Source organism: Perca fluviatilis, chromosome 21 (assembly GCF_010015445.1).
Source record: "Perca fluviatilis chromosome 21, GENO_Pfluv_1.0, whole genome shotgun sequence".
NCBI classification, from domain to species: domain Eukaryota; kingdom Metazoa; phylum Chordata; class Actinopteri; order Perciformes; family Percidae; genus Perca; species Perca fluviatilis.
In genome coordinates this window covers 21,012,362-21,032,298 of record NC_053132.1, presented here as the reverse complement: position 1 = coordinate 21,032,298, position 19,937 = coordinate 21,012,362, and the positions used below count along the sequence as shown (strand labels likewise).

The following is a 19,937-nucleotide window of genomic DNA, read 5'->3' as shown; positions in this document are numbered from 1 at the left end:
TGCCATTGATTTTGATGTCACTTTGACAGCGAATAACTTTACATCTGAAGCGTTTAAAGACTTTATTTGTCCATTGTTTATTTCACGACAACGTATAAAAGGCTCCATTACCTTGTATCTCACGTTATGGCTCCGTAGCAGACGTTTTTGTAAAAATAGGCTAACGATTGTGTCATAACCACGCGACTTACTGTTGCATAGTAAAGGAATTACCGTATAGTACAGGAGAAGCTCACAGGCAGATTTGACTTACATTAGCTGTTTAAGTTTAATTACTAATGTTAACTAGCATTTCAGTTAGCAATAATTAGCCTGTGCCCATGTTATCTCCTTACATATACCTACGCTCTCCGTCTCTGTAAGATTGGGAATGATTGAGATTTCTCTTGGCACAGCTACCAGAAGACTTCCAACTTTCAGACAGGTTGCTCACGTCACATTTACGTCGTCTCTCTCAGTTGGAGGCTGTGCAGTAACGCTCAGTGCTCACCGGAAAAGTGCTTCTAATAGCCTTCACTGGTCTCCGTCCAGACCAACGGGATCTGTCGGTCCATTATATATTGTCTATGCGTCTACCCCAGTTCATGCAAATGCAAATGTAACATTTCAAGCCAAAAGGAATACTTTTGGTGGTGGTAAATATTCATGAAAAAGGACAAGTTGGTGAACGGGCAACACAGATTTTGATAATGAACAACTAAACACGTCACACACTGGACCTTTAAGATAGGAGTCCTCATATCTGATTGCCTGTGTAAATCAAGGCAAGGGAAGTTTATTTGTGTAACACCTTTCAACAACAATTCTTTACGTAAGACAGAAATGTATTAAGAAAATAAATATAAAAAAAGAAGACGCAAGGCACAGGTCAATTTAAAAAGCATAAAACATACAAATAGGATTATAAAAAGAGTCAAACTAATTAAGATGGGGAATGGGGACCTGTCCCAGACGATCTAAGGGTTTTCGAAAAGCTGAAATTGGGACTTTTTTTTTGTATTTAAAAAGTCGGATTCATTTATTTATCTGGTAATTATATTTCCTGCAACTGTTTTTTGAGTTTCTGAGTGCCCCAACTTTATGAGAGTACAATAAGATGTTGCTGGAGGACCTCTTTAATGTTTTAAACCAAAGCCCCTAATTGTACCAATAGTTGGCCTTGCATGTCCTAGGAAAAGAAATGAAAAACAAGGCTCAAACTATTTATTTTTTTAAATTGAAGTTACATGCAGTAGGCTACTGAAAAAGAACAGTATAACATAACAAAATTACCAGTTAATATTATGGTTAGTATTTTATGCCCACACAGGACAAGAAGTCGTAAACTAATAACTCGTCAATGTGTGGAAGCTTGTGGGCTTATGGGCACCTTACATACATCAATGCTTTTACACATCACCCACATTGCCACTGCTGATGTAGCCTACCTTTATGTGCTGTACCCATGGATGTATTAAGAGAATGGCTGTACCGAGAATAGACCAATAGACCCGCGCATACTCAGTGTCCAATGAAAAAAACCCGCCTTCTTCCGGGTTATTAATGGTAGTCTGTGTGTGATTGGCTGAGCCGGCTCGTTCTTTGTGGTGTGGGCGGAGCTCCTCTGATCTGCAGTTAATCCGACAGGATTGGTTTGAAGTCAGCGGAGTGGAGAAACAGGAGCGGAGAGGAATGACGGAGTTCACTGTTCTAACTCCAGAAACACGGACTTTAGACGATGTTAATGTACAGACAGGAGTACTAAAAGGATAATATATAAGTGTTTAGACATGAGAGACTAACTTTGGAGGTGAGTTTTTCGGGGAGACGCAGGAGTTGACGGGGCAGTCCGCCGAGGTCTCAACATGGATGTCCGGGGAGCAACGGTGCGGCTCTGAGGAGGAATTAAGGCCGTTTCTGGGTTATTTCTGTTCGCGAGTCTGGCGGAGCTGAGGAGGATTTAAAAATCAGCAGCCTATTTACCAGGTGAGCCTAGCCTCTAACACAGGTTAGAAATACTTTGCTTTTAACACTTTTTTTTTTTAACCTGACTAATAAAGTGTCTCTTTCTCAATTCTAGCTTTAGAATTCTAGTCTGAATTGTTGCGGCTATAAACTAAGGTAAGTCTTTTCAAGCGTTGCTATTTACGGTTGATTTATTTGAATTTGACTGTCGTTTCATGTTATTCAAACATGTTTATTGAGATTTACCAGCAGCATTAATTGACAGCTGTAGGGTACAATAAAAGCACTTATATGGAAGTAATGCTAAAGCAAAGAAAGACAGAAGTGGTCAAATGTTTTGGATGCTTTCTGTTGGATGGACCCCAGTTTTGCTGCTGCTGCTGCTGTTGTTGTTGTTGTTGTTGTTGTTGTTGTTGTTGTTGTTGTTGCTTCAACCAGTATTCTAATCCAACATGGCTAACCCATAGCATTACTTTTTATGAGTTATAAACACACCCCGTCTGCCCCCCCATCGCCCCTTTCCATCTGTTGCTTTGCTTTATTCCCTCTGTCTCACTGATATATTATTCCTCTAAGTGTGTGTGTGTGTGTGTGTGTGTGTGTGTGTGTGTGTGTGTGTGTGTGTGTGTGAGAGTGAGAGTGAGACTCACAGACTTTTGCCTTTTAAATGAAACCCACAGATGCCCCTCTGCTTCAGCACAGCATAATTTCGCTGTCACTGGCATTGTGTGTGTGTGTGTGTGTGTGTGTGTGTGTGTGTGTGTGTGTGTGTGTGTGTGTGGCTGCTGATGCCTTCACTTCTCCTTGTTGACATGTAGAGCTGCTGATCCCTGGCAAACTAATACAAATGACCTCTCTCTCTCTCTCTCACACACACTCCCCCACACACACACACACACACACACACAAAACACTCCTCTCAGCCTCACATATAAAAGTGTGAAAGCAGTCTAATTTCATTTCATCGTACCACCAAATTAAATCACTTGGTTTTAATGTAATTAGTGTTGTAAAGAAAGAGGTGTGTGTGTGTGTGTGTGTGTGTGTGTGTGTCTGGCAGACGAGATGTGATCAGTCAGAAATGAAGGATACCATCTCTCCCCATGTCTCTCGTTCTCATCCAGTGACCATTTTTAGCACTTATGTCCACTGTTTTGTTATTTCAGTCCTGTACGCAAGCTGTCTGTCAGCATACAAGAACAAACGTGCCCAGAGCACTAGACAGTGTCACCTTAGAGACGGTGACAAGCTGCAGCTTACGTAACGTGTCTTCTGGCCACTTTAAGTCCAGTCATCTTCAGCTGCAAGTGGACGCGGCAGCATATATGACGTCTTTTTGTCCATCCTGAGCTAAATTTGGTCAGGCTGAAGGCGGTTGATTCTTGTTCGACTCACTAGTCCAATATGGAAAGACATGAATATCAGAGGTGGGGAAAACGTTCCCAAAATTGTTTTTTCGGTCCATTCTGTTGTTTTGAGTCTGTTTTTGTTTTCTTACTTCAGAAGATAACTGGACACATCCAGGTTTTTAGAGCACATGTGGAGTTTTGATTGCAGAAACATTTCAGTGATTGAAAACCTAACTTAGCTTTAAATACCAGGGTTGGTTTTTCGTCCTGTGAATGAAACAGCATTTTCTTATAGAGCTCACCATTTTGCCTCAATGTTTAATTATCATACAAGGAGGAATCACCGAAGCCTAAAAACACCAGAATGCCTTGCAGCTAAATGACACGTTGCTTTCTGTTAACTTGGAGAAACGGTGGAGCGTGTGTGAGTTACAGCTGAATAGTAGATGTTTGGGCATGTAATCTGGCAGCGCTCAAATGGCATTCTGGAGATGTAGGTTAGTTCCAAAAATCTAATCTTTCCATACAGTCCCACACAGATACATTATACAAATGAGACACACACACACACACACACACACACACACACACACACACACACACACACACACACACACACACACACACACACACACACACACATACATCCTTGACTCATGGCGTAATGTTGACCTGCAGTGTATCTGTGTGTCCTCTATCTATCAGGCTACATGTGTCTCTGATTACACATTACATTGATAACAGAATGTGTGATCCATATTCCAGGTTGATGATTACTAGTGGAAATGGATGCTCATTCTCAACAAATTGTGTCACAGCGTAGTCACTGTTAGAAATGTTAGAATGTACACACGCACGCACGCACGCATGCACAGACCCCTTATCTTTGTTCTGTGTCACTTCCAGATGCTAAAGCTGATGAGGCGAGACGTGCCGCTCTCAGAAAGGCTGGGGGATGGCGCTCCTCTGGCCGCAGCGCCCGGCCCCCTGCCAACGGCAGCCCCAACGGGCCCCAACATTTCATGGCTCCCTGAAGCCCCACTGCTGAGCCCGGACCAGCCTATCTTCCTCATGACTCCCGCAGCGCAGGCTGTGTCTGGCTTCTTCGTCTGGACCGCACTCATTCTCACCTGTCACCAGGTAACCGCTTCCAACCAGCAGCAGGAGGAGAGAGAGAGAGAGAGAGAGAGAGAGAGAGGCGGTCCAATCATCATGTCTTTAATTCTACTTGATACTGTTTTATTTACTCTTACTAAATGTAAACTAGATTTGGAAGGCGTGTGCGTGCGTGTGGTGTTTCCTACAGGTTGAGAATTGACTTGTGGTGGTGGGTGGCGCAGGATGTGATATGGCGGCAGCTTGCCATCTTTGTTTGACTAGCCATCACATGGCGTTTTATGAACTATTTATTGAAACAAAATGACTAGCTACATAACAAGATCATTTAGAAAGAAATAAGTATTTGCATATAAAACAAACCAGACCAGAAGATGATACAGATGGAGTGTAGCTGTGCTTTATCAACTAAATCTGGTTGGTTTGTCAAATAAAATGTATGGTTCTGCAGATAAAATACGTGATTGACGTTACCCAGAGCTGAAATGTTGTATTAACAACTTAACCTTAAACCCCTCCTATGACCCATAGTGAAAATGTTATTATAAATCTCAACACTGGTTGTGTCCGAAATCACATACTCTGCACTACACGCTCAACATGTATACTATCGTTCAACATACTCTTTTGTAAATAAAACCGTAGTGTGTATCTTTTTGGATGCGCGCAGCTGTAATTTTCAAAGTCACCTCCTGAGAGCCTCCTTGCTTTTCGAGACGCGTAACCGTGGTAACCCCTGCCGAGCTCAGCTTCAGCGGCATCGCCAGATAATGCTTAAATGACTGAAAAAGGTAAATAACTAGACTAGCAGACGTTTAAATATGGAGAAACGTAAATGAAAGCGTTTTAGACGTTACAGATCTGCCTCAGTTGCGGTCCGTTTGTTTCATTGTTTCAAATGTTGTCGTTACTACCGCATTGCATTGTGGGATACTTATGCCGGTGTAGTGTCCAGTGTTTGCATACTGTAATATCTACCGGAAATAGTATGCAAGATTTTGGTCATATGCACGGCGCTAAAGTTTATGAGGGGGAGGGGCTGGAGGCCACTGGTCTGTGTGTTTTAATTGTTAATTGGAAAAAAATGTAATTCGGATTTTATCCACCTGGGTGGGTATCAATCTACCTGGGTGGGGCCCCCAAGTAGAACCTATGGATGGGAAACACTGGGGTGTGTTTAATGCACAAATGATGTCATCCAGCAAACACACAGACCTGCTCAGGCCCAGAGAAGGGCAGGGGTTGCTTGGCAACATCCCTCGGCAGGTGTTTGTGATACAGAGCACACACACGCACGCACACACGCACGCACGCGCACACACACACGCGCGCGCACACACACGCAAAGGTGAAACTTGATCTAGGTGGATGACAAGCCTGTAGAGTTTTTTTTTCACACTATTCCTGGTGGACGATGTAGGTGAGGTAATGTATTGCCACGCTGACCAGACAGCAAAGGGACATTAATGATACACTGTATAAAAATCTGAATATTCTCAAGAATCTGTATCCTCATAATGACATATAATTACAAGTTTCTTTTTTAGTTTCCAAGTCCTTTTTTTTTTTTGTAAAGCTCCCAAAGCTCTGCTCCAGCCTAACTTGTAGACTCGCTACACAAGTGTCTAAGCCCTTTGTTCCAGGCGTACTCGTCTACAGCCATAGTAAGAACAGGGAAGCCGCTTTTCTTACTTATGCCACAAAGCTATATGAAATATGTTACTTTTTTAATCTAGCCTTTAGCACCTTACGCGTCGTTTTATTCCGACGCAGTGCAGATGTTTTTAAATTTTCGTTTTCTGTCAATATTTCAAGTGTCTCTTCTGTCTGTCCCAGATCTACATGCACCTACGTTTCTACAGCTCGCCGGGGGAGCAGCGCCACATCGTACGGATCCTCTTCATCGTTCCCATCTACGCCTTCGACTCTTGGCTCAGCCTCCTCTTCTTCACCAACGACCAGTACTACGTGTACTTTGACACCGTCAGGGACTGCTATGAGGGTAAGGACGTGGTTTTCGTCTTCGTCCTCCAGTTCTGTCCCGTCACAGCTATTAAGCTATTAGTTATTAATTCCACTGAGTAGTATTAATGCCAGTGATTCAGCAGACAACTGGGGCGAGGGCACAAAATCGATGAACTGTCAGCTTTGACAGTACAGTACACAAGAGAACCTCTTGCTTGTTGAATACCGTTTTGGGACCTGGAATAAAGACCGATCTAATGGCTATTTTTTTTTTATTCCATGGATAGATTTTTAAAATCCTTTCCACCACCTGGTTTTGATATTATTTTGAGTTGAGTTAGTGCGACTGAAATCTAGGAGAAAGGATGTAAGCAATGGCTTACTGCTCACTGTGGAATATGGACGGTGTTTATTTATGTCCGGGCAGAAAAGTTGACGGTGAGCTGGCAGCTTTGCTGAGCGGATGGGTGACGCAAGCACAACAAACGCTTCCTGGTGCTTTGAATCTTGGACGACCCTTACATCGTTGAATTGGCAGAAAGGCAGCCGACCGCCTCCGCTCCTCCTTTCTCCAGAGTTGTGACGTTCAGGATAGAAATAGTCCACTCACTGTGAGTGACACTTAGCACAGGCGTCAAGTCTCGTGTCAGCGAATGGATGATGTCACATGCATTCAACTATGGAGTGGAGGCGCTCTACGGCTACATCCAAACTACTCTGACAGACGGCTCTCCTCCTCCTCCTCCTCGTTTTTTCTTTCCTCCTTCTCTCTTGTCATTATCCTTCCTCCCTTCGCTGTTTCCTCCCGCGCCTCCACCTCACTCTCAGCTGAGTCTTTTTCTTATTGTCCGCATCTTCTCCTTTCTCTTCCTCCTGTTTGTCTTCCCCTTCCCACGATGCCACTGCTGAGCCCCGCCCAGATCTTTTCCTGGGCAAGGATGGCCGACCTGTTGCATGGCAACCGCGCCTGCAAATCTTTCTCATCAACCAGAGTGGCTGCATCAGATAATGAGTTTCTCTTGACCAAACTTACTGCAAAAGTTCCCATTCTCATTGTATGTAAGGCCTACTGTATCGCCTTGGCAACTGGCACTGCCGCCGGGGTCCGTGGAGAGAAGGGAAGGAGCATAATGGTAAACAGCTGAGACACAGAGAGAGCCAGTTCTCACCACTCGGCTCTGTACGCTAGCTGTTGTTAAAGTCAGACTGTGAACTGGCCTTTATGGAATCTTATTACCTAAGTATTGTCTAACAGGAGACTGACGTCAGACAATAGACCACAGAAGGCAGTGATCAAGTTCGTGTGTGTGTGTGAGAGTGTGTTTGTGTGTGACAGAGCTGAAGTCAGAGTGAGAAAAGGAAAATATAATAACTCCGCAGCAGATAACCGACGTAACACGAGCCATTGCCAGCAGTGCAGCTGCTTTGAAAATCAGTGTTGTGACACAACACTGCAACACACACAGACATCCTCCTGAAGCTTTTACACGCACGCACGCCCGCACGCACGCACGCACGCCATGGCAAACACCCAGGATACATCACATATTCACAACTAACTGATATACACCCCTCACGCCAACCTTATTTTACCTCACATGCACGGTCTTCTTGAGATGAGAGAGTGTGTGTGTTAACAGGATTAGTCTGGCTGTGTTTTCATGAGCCCTTTGGTCGTCCTCACCCTCTCCCTGAAGCAGCACAGAGGAGAGATAATCCACCGGTCACAGGAGACAGGCAGGTGAAGATCAGTCACACGGTGCGTGCGTTTTGATCTTCTAGCCTCGTGAGATCAGGCTTGAGATTCTCGCTCAGGAAGTGAAGATGTTTCTGCAGCTTGAGGCCAGAAACAAATTCCTACCATCATTTAGGTTAAGTGTTGATTGTAGAGGGACGATTTATGGTTAGGCTTAAGCTTGTGTGAGCCAGTGAAGGGTCCTCCGAAGGATGGAAACACAATCTGTGCTTTCTGTTCATTATTTTGTTACATATTGGAAAGCATTTTATTGAATCTGAATCCATTATCAAATTCATTTAGGTTTAGCACCTAACAGTTTTAATTACCAAACTCAATAGTTAAGAATTAAAACTCAAAGATTAATATCCAAAGAACTAAAACTCAAGTTGTATCAGGTTATGTGTGCTGTTTAGCTAAATTGCTTTGTGTATGGTTGGCCATTGCTCTTTGCCAGTGGTGTAGCACAGAAGCCTAGTCTCTGGACCTGTGCAGCCTTAGGCGTGATTTATACTTCTGCGTAAAATCTACGCCGGGGCTACGTCCGTAGGTACGTGGAGACACGGAACACGTCACGGCGACGCATGTCGTGTCTTGGCAGCGTTGCATTTCCCCCGACTCGTTTCCTGGTTCTCCTTCTCCATAAACAACATGAAATCAAGGAGAGGCTTCACTTTTCCTGCTGCAGATTTCCCACCGTGGTCAGAAATAATATGACTCTAGAGTCGCTACTCGCTCCAAACCTAATCGCTGTCACTCTCTACCTTCTCCCTCGCTCTACCACACACTACCCCCACACACACACGTGCCGGCTCGACGCACACACGCCAACGCACAAGTATAAACTTGAGGCCACTTACGTAGGCTAAGGCAAAAGCTCTTGCGTGGAGCCTCCGCAGAACCATAAATCACGCTTTAGTAGGCCTCTTCACCCTTTTGATACATCCACTCTAATGTCTGTACATATAACTGATTCAGCGTATTGTATAGTTAATGTATTTACAACACATTAGTAGACAAAAATTCTAACTTATAAGTAGTAGTGTTTCCCCTATATACGTATAGGGAATCCACGCCAAGCTAGAATGTTTTTTTTTTTCTGTCAGCAGGACTATCGAGGGTCTGTTCTCTAAACTGCTAAAGTCAGCTTATCAGCATGTGATTATAAGGTAACAGATTCATTTGGCATGCAGTTAACACGGCAGTCAGATTTTTATTTTATTTTTTAACTCCTGGGCCGGCATTTGCTCCTGGCGTTCTTCACCACTGTTTTGGAAGAATGAAATAACAGGAGTAACCGCTTTAAAAGTGACCTCTTTTCTTTTTAAATAAGTGCTGTGCGGTGGATCTAATTCGGGCAGACGTGAGGAGTGGTTCACGTGGATTTTCGAAAAGTAACCGATAAATTCAAAGAAACTACAAAGGGTTAAGTTTGAGAACCGGAATTTGACGCTGGTCTTTCTGGTTGTCCACAGTTCATCTCCACCACCAGCTCACGGTCAGCAAGACACTTGAGCCTGACGTATCTCCTTTCCAGAGCGTAGAAACCCGCCTCATAAGCAAACTGCTCTGGGGTCTCCAGCGCTGCTATAGTCGGTTCCATTTCCACATCCAGCACATAGTCTGCTGAACAGCAGACACAGGACGTGCCAGGCCAAAGCCAAGAAGTTTGACTTGAAGTGTTGAAGTTAAGGCACATATGATCTTTGTCGAAGAATGAGAAGACCCTCCCAATGTTGCAAGAATCTCGATCCAGCCTGTTTCTCCTCTTGCCTGTCAAACGATGGCAGGGTGGTCTCAATGGCGACTGCCTTGTCTGTGACATTTTTAAGAAACGGCATGGTGTCTTGCTGAAACAGTCGAACGTAACGTGATTGGTCCGTACCCAGCGTTATCAGCTACAATCAGCACAGTCTGGAAAAACGTCACACACAAATAACAAAGGATTCTGCAATAGGTTTGCTTGCAGATGTCAAAGCAAGTATGACAGGAAGTGATGTGTGTTTGTGTGACTGTTTGGGGGAAGGGTCGGGGGATCTGTGGGTGACTGAGTGATTCACCTGCTGTACCTTTTGTGGTTTTAAAGTTTAAACAGTTTTCTCACAGTTTCCAACTGCAGCTTGACTATTTTATAGGCTATACAACAAGTGCTGTTAAATCTGTTTTCACACAGGCTACATACAGTTGAAATGTGTTTGACACAATTATAATTAATGTGACAATTTGAAGATCATAGCTCAAAGCAGCAATCCAGTGAACACTTGACTTGTCACGGACAGTAGGAAAAGCGCAGGTTGTAGATTATTAGATGAATGATTGATGATGGCTGAATTCCATTCCGCTGCTTCAGTTTCAGGGTCGTGGTAGTGTGCATGCTGGCTCACTGTCACACTGTCATGACTTACTGGCACACTTGAATTCAACAGAGCCATCTTTAATGCAGTTAGTAATATTGTCCTACAGTGGCAAGTTAAAAATAAAAGTGAAGTTAAAAAAAAAAAAAAAAAAACAGGTCTATGAAGGGCTTTTCAAATGAGTTATAATATAATCACTGCTTCAAGCTGCAAAATGTATTTTTGTTGTTGTTGTTGTCAAGACCCATAATGGAAAACAACCAAAAAATAATTGCAGAATCAGTTATTGGAAAAGAAGAAGAAAAAAAAAAAAAAAAACTAGCTTTATAAATATTTTCTCATGCATACTCACTTTTATTAAAAGGTGAGTATAAAATTCCAAACTCAAGCCAAGAGCCAAACAGTGAAACCTCTTGGTGGCTTGTGAAGGGCTCCCGTGATTACACAAAATAAGTAAATAATAATAGAGATCATAACAACCAACCCTTTCTCTCCTTGTTTTTCCCCCCCCCCCCCAGCGTTTGTGATTTACAACTTCCTGAGTCTGTGCTATGAATACCTGGGAGGAGAGAGCGCCATCATGGCTGAGATCCGAGGAAAACCCATCGAGTAAGTCTCCTGTTCTCTCCCCCCCCCCCCAGCTGAAGGGTTAGATTCTAACAGGCCGTGGAAAACCCCAGCATGTAACGAGGGTCTTGGATAAGCAAATGTGTTTATGTTCAAAGCAATTATTGCACATATTTTCCTTTTTTTTTTTTTTAACTGCTCTTCTTTTCACTCACACTCAATTCACCAGAATTATCAGAAACTGCATCAAGGGCGCCCGGATAGCTCAGTTGGCAGAGCGGGCGCCCATATATAGAGGCAGCGGACTCGGGTTCGACTCCGACCTGCGGCACTTTGCTGCATGTCATTCCCCCCTCTCTCTTTCCCCTTTCATTTCTTCAGCTGTCCTGCCAAATAAAGGCCTAAAAATGCCCCAAAAAATAATCTTTAAAAAAAAAACCCCGTAATCTTGGGTTTTGTCCCATCAGGTCCAGCTGTATGTACGGTACCTGCTGTCTGAGGGGCAAGGCCTACTCCATCGGCTTCCTGCGCTTCTGCAAGCAGGCCACTCTGCAGTTCTGCGTGGTCAAACCGCTCATGGCCGCCGTCACCGTCATCCTGCAGGCCTACGCCAAATACAAGGACGGAGACTTCAAGTAAGTGCTGCAGACAGCAGAGGTAGACAGGAAGGTCTATCAGCTGACCCTGGCTTGACCTCTGGGTTCATGTATTGCTTCTGATTGGTGGAGCTGGTACTGAAAACCCACGAGTAGCAGCTGCGTCGCAAAAACATAAAATGCAGTACAGAAAATCAGTTACCAAAGATGCCATCAGATTTAGACAAAAAACGGGAACTTGTGGCTTATTCCCTTTTTTTTTTTATTTATTTTTTATTTTTAGATGAATTGATTGTCCCAGACTGATCGTCGCCCCCCTCCCTTACTCATCTCTAATGGGAGATTTATTTAGGCTTTCAGCCCGACCTGCAGCAACAGCAATCGGAACAAAACCAACCGACGAGTCAACACCAACACCACTAACGCCGCTCTCTCCGACTTCTTCTTCTCTCCACAGTGTTGCCGGCGGTTACCTGTACGTGACCATCGTCAACAACATCTCGGTTAGCTTGTCTCTGTACGCCCTCTTCCTCTTTTACTTCTCCACCAGGGAGCTGCTCAGCCCGTACAGCCCCATGCTCAAGTTCCTCATGGTCAAGTCCATCATCTTCCTGTCCTTCTGGCAGGGTACGCACGGCATGCTTTTTTTTTTTGTTGATTCACACATACTGTACGTACGTGAGGATAGTTTTTATCTTCATTATGTACCGTCTTATCATTTTTGGGTGTCAGGCGTGTTGCTGGCCGTCCTGGAGAAGTGCGGGGCCATCCCCGAGATCGACTCGGTGGAGGTGACGGTCGGCGAGGGCACGGTCGCCGCCGGTTATCAGAACTTCATCATTTGCGTCGAGATGTTCTTCGCGGCGCTGGCTCTGCGCCACGCTTTCACGTACAGAGTCTACATGGACAAGAGTCTGGACTCCCAAGGTAACACCACGCCAGAGTTCTCTGCATGTGTCTTACGAAAGGAAAGATCGGAAATATTCAAAAATAGCGTTTTGTCTCCATTTCTTTCCATCTGTTGCATGTCACTTTTTTTTACACTCTTCTGTCCATCACTCGTGTTTTTGTTTGGGCCGGTTTCTCCACCTCCTTCTTTATTTGTCTCTTTTTCTTCTCTGCTGTGCCATAAAGGACCTGTTCCTACATACGGAGAGTTTGGTAGGTTTAACCACTGATGCTGCCCTTCTCACATCTTTTCAATCAGTTTCGGTTTTTGTTGTTCTTTTTTTTTTTTTTATTTATTTTTTTTTTCTTTCATCCAAGGATTTTAATGTGATTGAATCGTTCCCATCCTCTTTACCGGTCTACATCACTGCGAAATGAACCATTTTCCCTTTTTATTCCCTCTCTCTAACTCACATCCACTGTCCCTTCACAATTCTCCTCCACCCATTCCCTCCTTTTGTCTCGCCGTTTAACATCCCTCTAAATCACCTGTTCTTCTCTTGTCTCTGTTTTTTTTTTTTTGTCCTTTTCATTTCCGCTCCCACCCTTCTCTCCTTTTGTACTAAATCACTTCCCTTCTCCCTCTCCTCTGACTCTATTCTCTCTTCTTCTCCTTTCTCCCCTCTCCATTTGATTTGCCACATCGCTGCCTAAATCACCATAAACTCACCCTCCCATAATGTTTTCCCTCCTTTTTATCTTTTTATTTTCACTCCTGTCCTTCCTTTCCTTTTCCCTCCCTTAAATCACTCCTGGGCCTGTCTACACCCTGTATGTCCTCTCCCCCCTTTCATCTTCCTTTTAAACCCCATTTCCTCTCTTCCACCTCTTCTCCTAACCGCTAACTCTTCGGTCTGGTCCCCCCCCCCCCGCAGGCCGCTGTGCCCCTATGAAGAGCATCTCCAGCAGCCTGAAGGAGACCATGAACCCGGGAGACATGGTCCAGGACGCCATCCACAACTTCTCCCCGGCCTATCAGCAGTACACCCAGCAGTCCACGCTGGAGCAGGGGGCGCCGCCGCCCGTCTCCCGCACGCACAGCGCCGTCAGCGGCCGCGGCGACACGGAGAAGACCCTCCTGCTGAGCTCCGACGACGAATTCTAGAGCCGAGACTGTTTTTAACGGCGGACGGTACTTTATCCTCCCGTGCAGCCGGCCCCCTTCAGTGTGTGAACGGGTTAGAGAGGTGTGTATTTGAATGTTCCAGTTATGGAGACCGATCGTGGATGCAAGGATCTTCCTGCATTACCGTCTTCACCCACACCCCGAGCCGTCTTTATTTTAGCGGGAACACTTGAAGCTGATTTGCCGATTAAACCCTTGGCCAGAAAATGAAAAGGCTCGTGTTGGGTTTTCAGGAAAGTTTGTGAGTCACACTCTTACGTACTGAATCATACTGAAAAGTTTCCTGGCTTGGATTAGAAGCTTCATTTCACATTTCAGCTCAGTCATGTGGCAATGCAATCATCCTAATGGATGTTCTATTTCTTTTTTTGTCCTGGGCCTGGATTGGTTTGCATTTTGAACACCCTGTTGTTGTTGTTGTTGTTGTTTTTTAGGTAGTCATTGTGTTCATCAAGCCATGCAAATCCTTTTGTGAACTTAGATCCAAATTTGCAACAATTGAACAAATAAGTCGGTCTGCAAGTACATTCATGTGCTTCAAACGGAAGCTGTTTTTCAGAAGAAATGGGCCATAAAAATGTTTTACAACAAGTCATAAAACTGAACATAGATGACATTGTATGTGAGCTGGGGAGACCCTAGTGTATTGTGGGATTGAAGGGACACCCTTCACTGCAGTGTGGGGATGGATTTAAAGGGAAACTAAGCGGGGGGGGGGGAGACCACGAGTTAATGTCAGTTGTATGGATCAGGAGAGCAGATTATAGATTATACAGTAGAGCTGCTCCAGGAGGAGACGAGCAGCAGCATCGGAGCCGGTCAGGATTACGCCGGGGTTACTGGGCCGTCATCTGAGTGGCCCGGATTAGAGTTAGTGGCGGTTGGCTCAGGGAGAGTAGACCTCTGCAGGACCCAATGTAGGTTAACTGGGCTGAGGGGAAAACAAGAGAGGAATATAGGTCAGTAGAGGAGCTTCATCGAATGAATTAAAGCTTTTCCTTTTGATAATACACATTTGAAAAACCCCAGAAAGGATTCACACACACTCATTTCTTTGACTTTCAATTTGTTTCAGTCATTTCACTTTAAGTAGTGCATTTTCAAATATCCACCCATTTCACAACCTTAAGTTCCCGATTGGCCAGATCCTTGAGGAAGACTAAAATCCATCCAAAGCAGATGTGTTTCTGCACTGGCCCTGACACTCACCCACTGTAGTCACTTCTTCGTCAGCCAATCGGGTTTCAGTATTGTACTTTTTTTTTAAATTTTTTTTGCTTGTAAGTCGTAAGCTTAGCTTCAGTTTTTTTGCGCATTTTACAGTTCTTATCCTGAGCTAGTTGAAAGCTTAAAAAAAAAATCCCTGAATATTAGCACAATAATATGGGGAAATATATTACGTCTACCCACATTTTTATTTTATGCATTTACAGTCCATATTCTCTCAGTTAAAAATAACATGTAATGTGTAAAACTTGTTACAGTTCTTCCACTTGGATGCTCTTCTGTTTCTTCCAGGCAGTCTATTTTTTTTTTCTTTCTTTTTCGATTTAACTTCACCGCAGGCAGAGCTGGTTATTTGTTTGACGCATAATTGAAGTTCTTGAGTCATGGGAATGAGTCATGGCGAGTCTGCCGACGTGTTTTACTGCGAGTGCTGCCACCGCTCTGCTGTGGCGCCGTGTGAACACCAGGGGGCCGCGTGGAGAACACACGTGGACACATTCCCACTCTTATCAACAGGCAGACAGGCTCTTAACACACACTTTAAGCTTGGTGCACGTGTGTAACTGCTTTGTCTGAGCCCTTTTTTTTGGTGGGGGTCTTCAACACGCCCCAGCCTCAGACAGTGGTCATGGGTCTTTGTTTTTATTTCTGCTTCTGCCTGACATAATATTGGTTTTAAATAGGACAGAAGCCATGTCTGTGCACAGGAGCAGTGTCCTATTTTTAGACTTTGCTGAGTGTTGTCTTTGGTAATTGAGTTGCTGCATTTAGACATGGATACATTATTTTTAACATAACTGAGCTTCATCCCTCTACAGACCCTGTATTTCTTTTATAAAAGCACTGGCCAGTTGATTGTGTTGCAATTACGGTACACTACAGTTTCTTATCTATATAAATGCATTTTAATGCTGAACCATTGAATGACCGTGCCGATATTTTTTGTGTGTTGGTTGGTGTGCTTTTTTGGACATTTTCATGCTACAAAGTGAAGTCTTACCAGGGTGGAAATGAACCGATGCAACCGATGTTTTTTATTGAATTACAGCTCCTAAAGGCAGGTTTCCAATTTGAAAGCAAAGTAGACAGTATATCCATTGTACTGCACTTTGAATGCCATTATTCACTTTCGAGCTTCTTCCTCTTTCTCTACGTCTTCATTATCTGGTGATGTGCTGATGAATCTAGGAAATGCTGCAGATGTAAATATAGCTTTCAGTGCTGTCTACAGGAGGAGGGGTGATGTATGTGGGAATAGTCGTATATGCTGTGAAGATGGAGCGCAGTAGAAGAAAATACCTACTTTTGTATTTTTTCTTACTAACTTGTCTTTTTTTTTATTTCACATGACTGTTTTTGGTTTCTAGTTGTTTGTATATGATAAAGCTGCTCATGATGCTATTATTTCATGTCAAATGGAGAAATACCTGCAGATATATTAAAAGATATTTAGTCTAAAACAACTTTTGTACATACACAAGTTCCTTCCCGAGGCTATTTTGCAGCGGCTAAGCGCAGAGCTTATGACAATTTGTGATTGGTTTAAAGAAATGCCAATAAACCAGTTTTTCCCCCATCCCAGAATGCTGTGTGGACTTTGCCAGACCCCCCTCCCCCTCCCCCCCGCAGCGCTGTGGAGGAAGGTCTGGCAAAGCGAGACTAATGAATATTTAAATGTTATTCATTTCAAATATCTCCCACTTCACTGGAAAGTTCATTCTCAGGGTCGAGTTTCCACATCACTTCTGTTCCATAGTTAGTTAGAGTTGCATACTGGACCGTGATTGGCTGTAAACTGGTGATGTGATGTCACAAAGTTCTTAAGGTATGTGTTTGTCCTAAACTCAGATTTAACGTGAGCGAAGAAACTTCCTCCCTTCAGCAGATGAATGTGAAAACAAACTCCTACTCCCGCATCCTTCTGTACTGAGAAGCTCAAACATCCAGGTGAAGCAACAAGGAACAACGGCCACGTTTGGAGTGGAGGGAGACTTTAAAGGTCCAGTGTGTAACGTGTTTAGTTGTTAATTATCTAAATCTATGTTGCCCGTTCACAAACTTGTCCTTTTTCATGAATATTTTCCACCTCCATCAATTCCTAGTATTCCTTTTGGCTTGAAATGTTACATTTGCATTCGCATGAACTGGGGTAGACGCTCCATATTCAGGCGCCATCTTGAAATACGTTAGCCAGTGAGGGACATACAGGACATACTGCTCCGCTTTTCACTTTTTCGCTGTCCCATGATAAACTCACAGGTGCTGCTAATGCTGCTAATGGGTATCGTAGCTTCCCGGCCCCGGCGAGTTTGAAGAAGGAAACATGGAGGACCTAGCCTCGTGAGACCGTCCTGATCTCGCGAGCTCCAGTTTTCTACTCTCAGATCAGTCTAGCATCTTGAGATAGAGACAATTTGGAGCCGTTCGCCAAACGACTGACCAATCAGCGTTGGTTTTGATGCGGGTTTAGGTGTGACGCAACGAGAAGCGTCTATCACCAACATAGGTGGTGATAGACAGATGGTTTATCCAATCAGCTAACCAGTAGTTTCACACCTTCCCAAAAGTTCTCCAACGGTAAGTTCCCAGATGGATATGCCGAGCAAATGCGAAGCAATCCATCTGGTGGAGTCAGGTTATGGAGGACCACACGTATACAAAATCCAAATTTCAGGAACAGGAGTCTTCTTCTTCGCCCAGAAAAAGGAAAAGGATACTGAAAAGAGCGAGAGACCGGCTTTTTGAAGCGTGAAGGCTACCGTAGCTGTAATACGTACTTTGAACTGCGTGGCGCGAGAGAGATGATTGCGATATATGATCTCAACGCTAGATGGGAGAAATTCCCACACATTGGACCTTTAATGTATCTTCAGGTGTTGTCTTTGCAGTACTGTAAACCCTTTTTTTTAACAGTGAATTCCATCTTACGGGTGCTAAGTGTAGCAATTTAAACTCCAAATGTTTATTTTTAAACAGGATAACTGACCTCTGTGTACTTCAGCGGTATTAAAGGGGAACACGTTATTCCTATGGTCTAAGACTGTCCGCAAATATCAGTCAACATGAACAACTCTTTTCCCAAATCCCCAAACTAGAGTGCTAAAACTCAAATTTGTTAAGCTAGGCTAAGCAGATAGTTCCTAGCATCATTCATATGTACTAGCAAAACCGAGCTCTGTTATAAATTCTAGACATAACAAGAGTAAGCAAGTTCCCAGGTTTGGTTATGCCGTGACAGTGCATAGGGCTGGTCAATATATCGATATAATATCGATATTGCTATATGAGGTATCGTCTTAAATTTTGGATATTGTAATTTCTGAACTTACTAAACTGTTCTAGCTTTTCTATTATTTGCCTTTACCCACTTAGTCATTGTGTCCACATTATTGGTGATTATTTATCAAAACTCTCTTGTGTTAGTATTTTGTGAAAGCATCATCGTGAGCTTAGAATTATAAGGTTCTATCTCCACTTTTGGTCGAAATTGAGTTTTTGACATAATCTGATCCATTAGGTGTTTATTAATGCCTGTGTGGTGTTATTTTTGTAAAAAACTTATTTTGTTAGTTAGTTATTAATAGTAGATTATACTACATAACAGTTTTGCCAGCTGGGATGTAAAAACTTTGATGCTCAATATCTCAGAACTACCCTAAACGGAGATAGAACCTTATAATTCTAAGCTCACGCAATAGTAACAATATCGACATTGAGGTATTTTGTCAAACATATTATGATATTTGATTTTTGCCATATCGCCCAGCTCTAACAGTGCACACAGCGATACACTGGTAATGACGTTTAATCATGTATCCAGCCAATATTAATAGCTCACGTTACTGTACTGTGTAAACTGTTACCTTCATTTAATATTTTATGTGGATTTTTTTTTTCCATTCTGCAGAGCCACCGTCGCTGCGTCTGTAGTTTATAACCTTGACGTTCCACTTCCGGGATTGCTCCGGTGCCGCAGTACATTCCACCGGATGCATGAATTTTCGTCGATTTCCATTTCCTTTCGCTTTTTTTGTTGTTGGAATTTTAGGAGGACTATGGTTAACTGCTCCTCAGATCTCTGCAGGGGAAATTGAGACAAGCGAGCTAGACTATCTGCTGTAATCTGAGTTTTCTCTCACACGACTATTTTGCAGTGGCTCCGTGCAGAGTTTAGCTCCGCCCAAGACGATTGTGATTGGTTTAAAGAAATGCCAATGAACCAGAGCACGTTTTTCTCCCATCCAGGAGTGCTGTGTGGAGTAGCCAGACCCTCCTCTTTGCTCCGCAGCGTGTGGATGGTCTGGCAAAGTGAGACTACTGTGTCGGAAACTAAGCGCCGCCCAAGATGACTGTGATTGGTTTAAAGAAATGCAAACAACCCAGAATGTTTTTTTTTTTTTTTTTTTTCTCCTATCCCAGGATGGATGTGTGGTGTAGCCAGACTTTACTCCACAGCGCTGTGAAGTTAGGTCTGGCAATGCCAGACTAGTCAAAAGATGTTACAGTTGACACTTTTGCATATGCGTACATTTTCTGTTTCAGAACTGAGAACGCTACAGTATAATTAAGCTCATTTGGGTATAAAAAACAAATCAGTTTCCTGTTAATTGTCTACTTGATGACATCACACGTTCGAAACTTCTCTGGTTTCTGGCTTTGAGAGAGAGTAGCTCATATTCACAAATATTTATTTAACTTTCCTCGGCCAAATGACATATTGGAATTCTAAATGTAGGTGGTGTTCCCCTTCAAAGTTAAAAAATGAAGACACCATTTCCCCATCACCCCATTGCTTTCTGCAACAATAGGGATGCCCTACGGTCTAAAATAATCAGACTGTTTTCACCATCTGCCACTGTGAAAAAGTGTAAACTGTAGGAACAGAGCTTTATTTTGTGCTAGAAGGCCATCAACTCATGACAATTTAATGTAACAAAATGTTGCATCGGGTATGTCATCCCTGTGCTGTACAATGAAAAAAAAAAAAAAAAGACAGCTGAGTAAAGAACA

The 19,937-nt window shown here is 43.4% G+C and overlaps 1 protein-coding gene across 3 annotated transcripts; it reads left to right on the top strand.

Moving 5' to 3' along the window:
• Positions 1-1,609: 1,609 nt before the first annotated feature.
• Positions 1,610-13,836, top strand: tmem184ba (transmembrane protein 184ba). 3 transcript variants are annotated; one of them, XM_039788976.1, is made up of 10 exons: positions 1,610-1,965; positions 2,060-2,100; positions 4,200-4,433; positions 6,246-6,411; positions 10,982-11,072; positions 11,498-11,665; positions 12,084-12,253; positions 12,359-12,553; positions 12,761-12,787; positions 13,450-13,836. In XM_039788976.1, exons 3-10 carry the CDS (start codon positions 4,200-4,202, stop codon positions 13,677-13,679), a joined length of 1,281 nt encoding a protein of 426 aa, XP_039644910.1. In that variant the 5' UTR covers positions 1,610-1,965; positions 2,060-2,100; the 3' UTR covers positions 13,680-13,836. The 3 variants fall into 3 exon arrangements, with proteins under 3 accessions (XP_039644910.1, XP_039644911.1, XP_039644912.1); XM_039788977.1 differs by lacking the exon at positions 2,060-2,100; XM_039788978.1 differs by lacking the exon at positions 12,761-12,787.
• Positions 13,837-19,937: the final 6,101 nt, after the last annotated feature.

Excerpts from the sequence above, each read along its gene's own strand:
- tmem184ba (XM_039788977.1), top strand. The coding sequence starts at position 4,200 with ATGCTAAAGCTGATGAGGCGAGACGTGCCGCTCTCAGAAAGGCTGGGG. Across the intron at positions 4,434-6,245 it reads TCATTCTCACCTGTCACCAG|ATCTACATGCACCTACGTTT; the intron begins GTAACCGCTTCC and ends TGTCTGTCCCAG. Across the intron at positions 12,554-12,760 it reads CAAGAGTCTGGACTCCCAAG|GACCTGTTCCTACATACGGA; the intron begins GTAACACCACGC and ends TGTGCCATAAAG.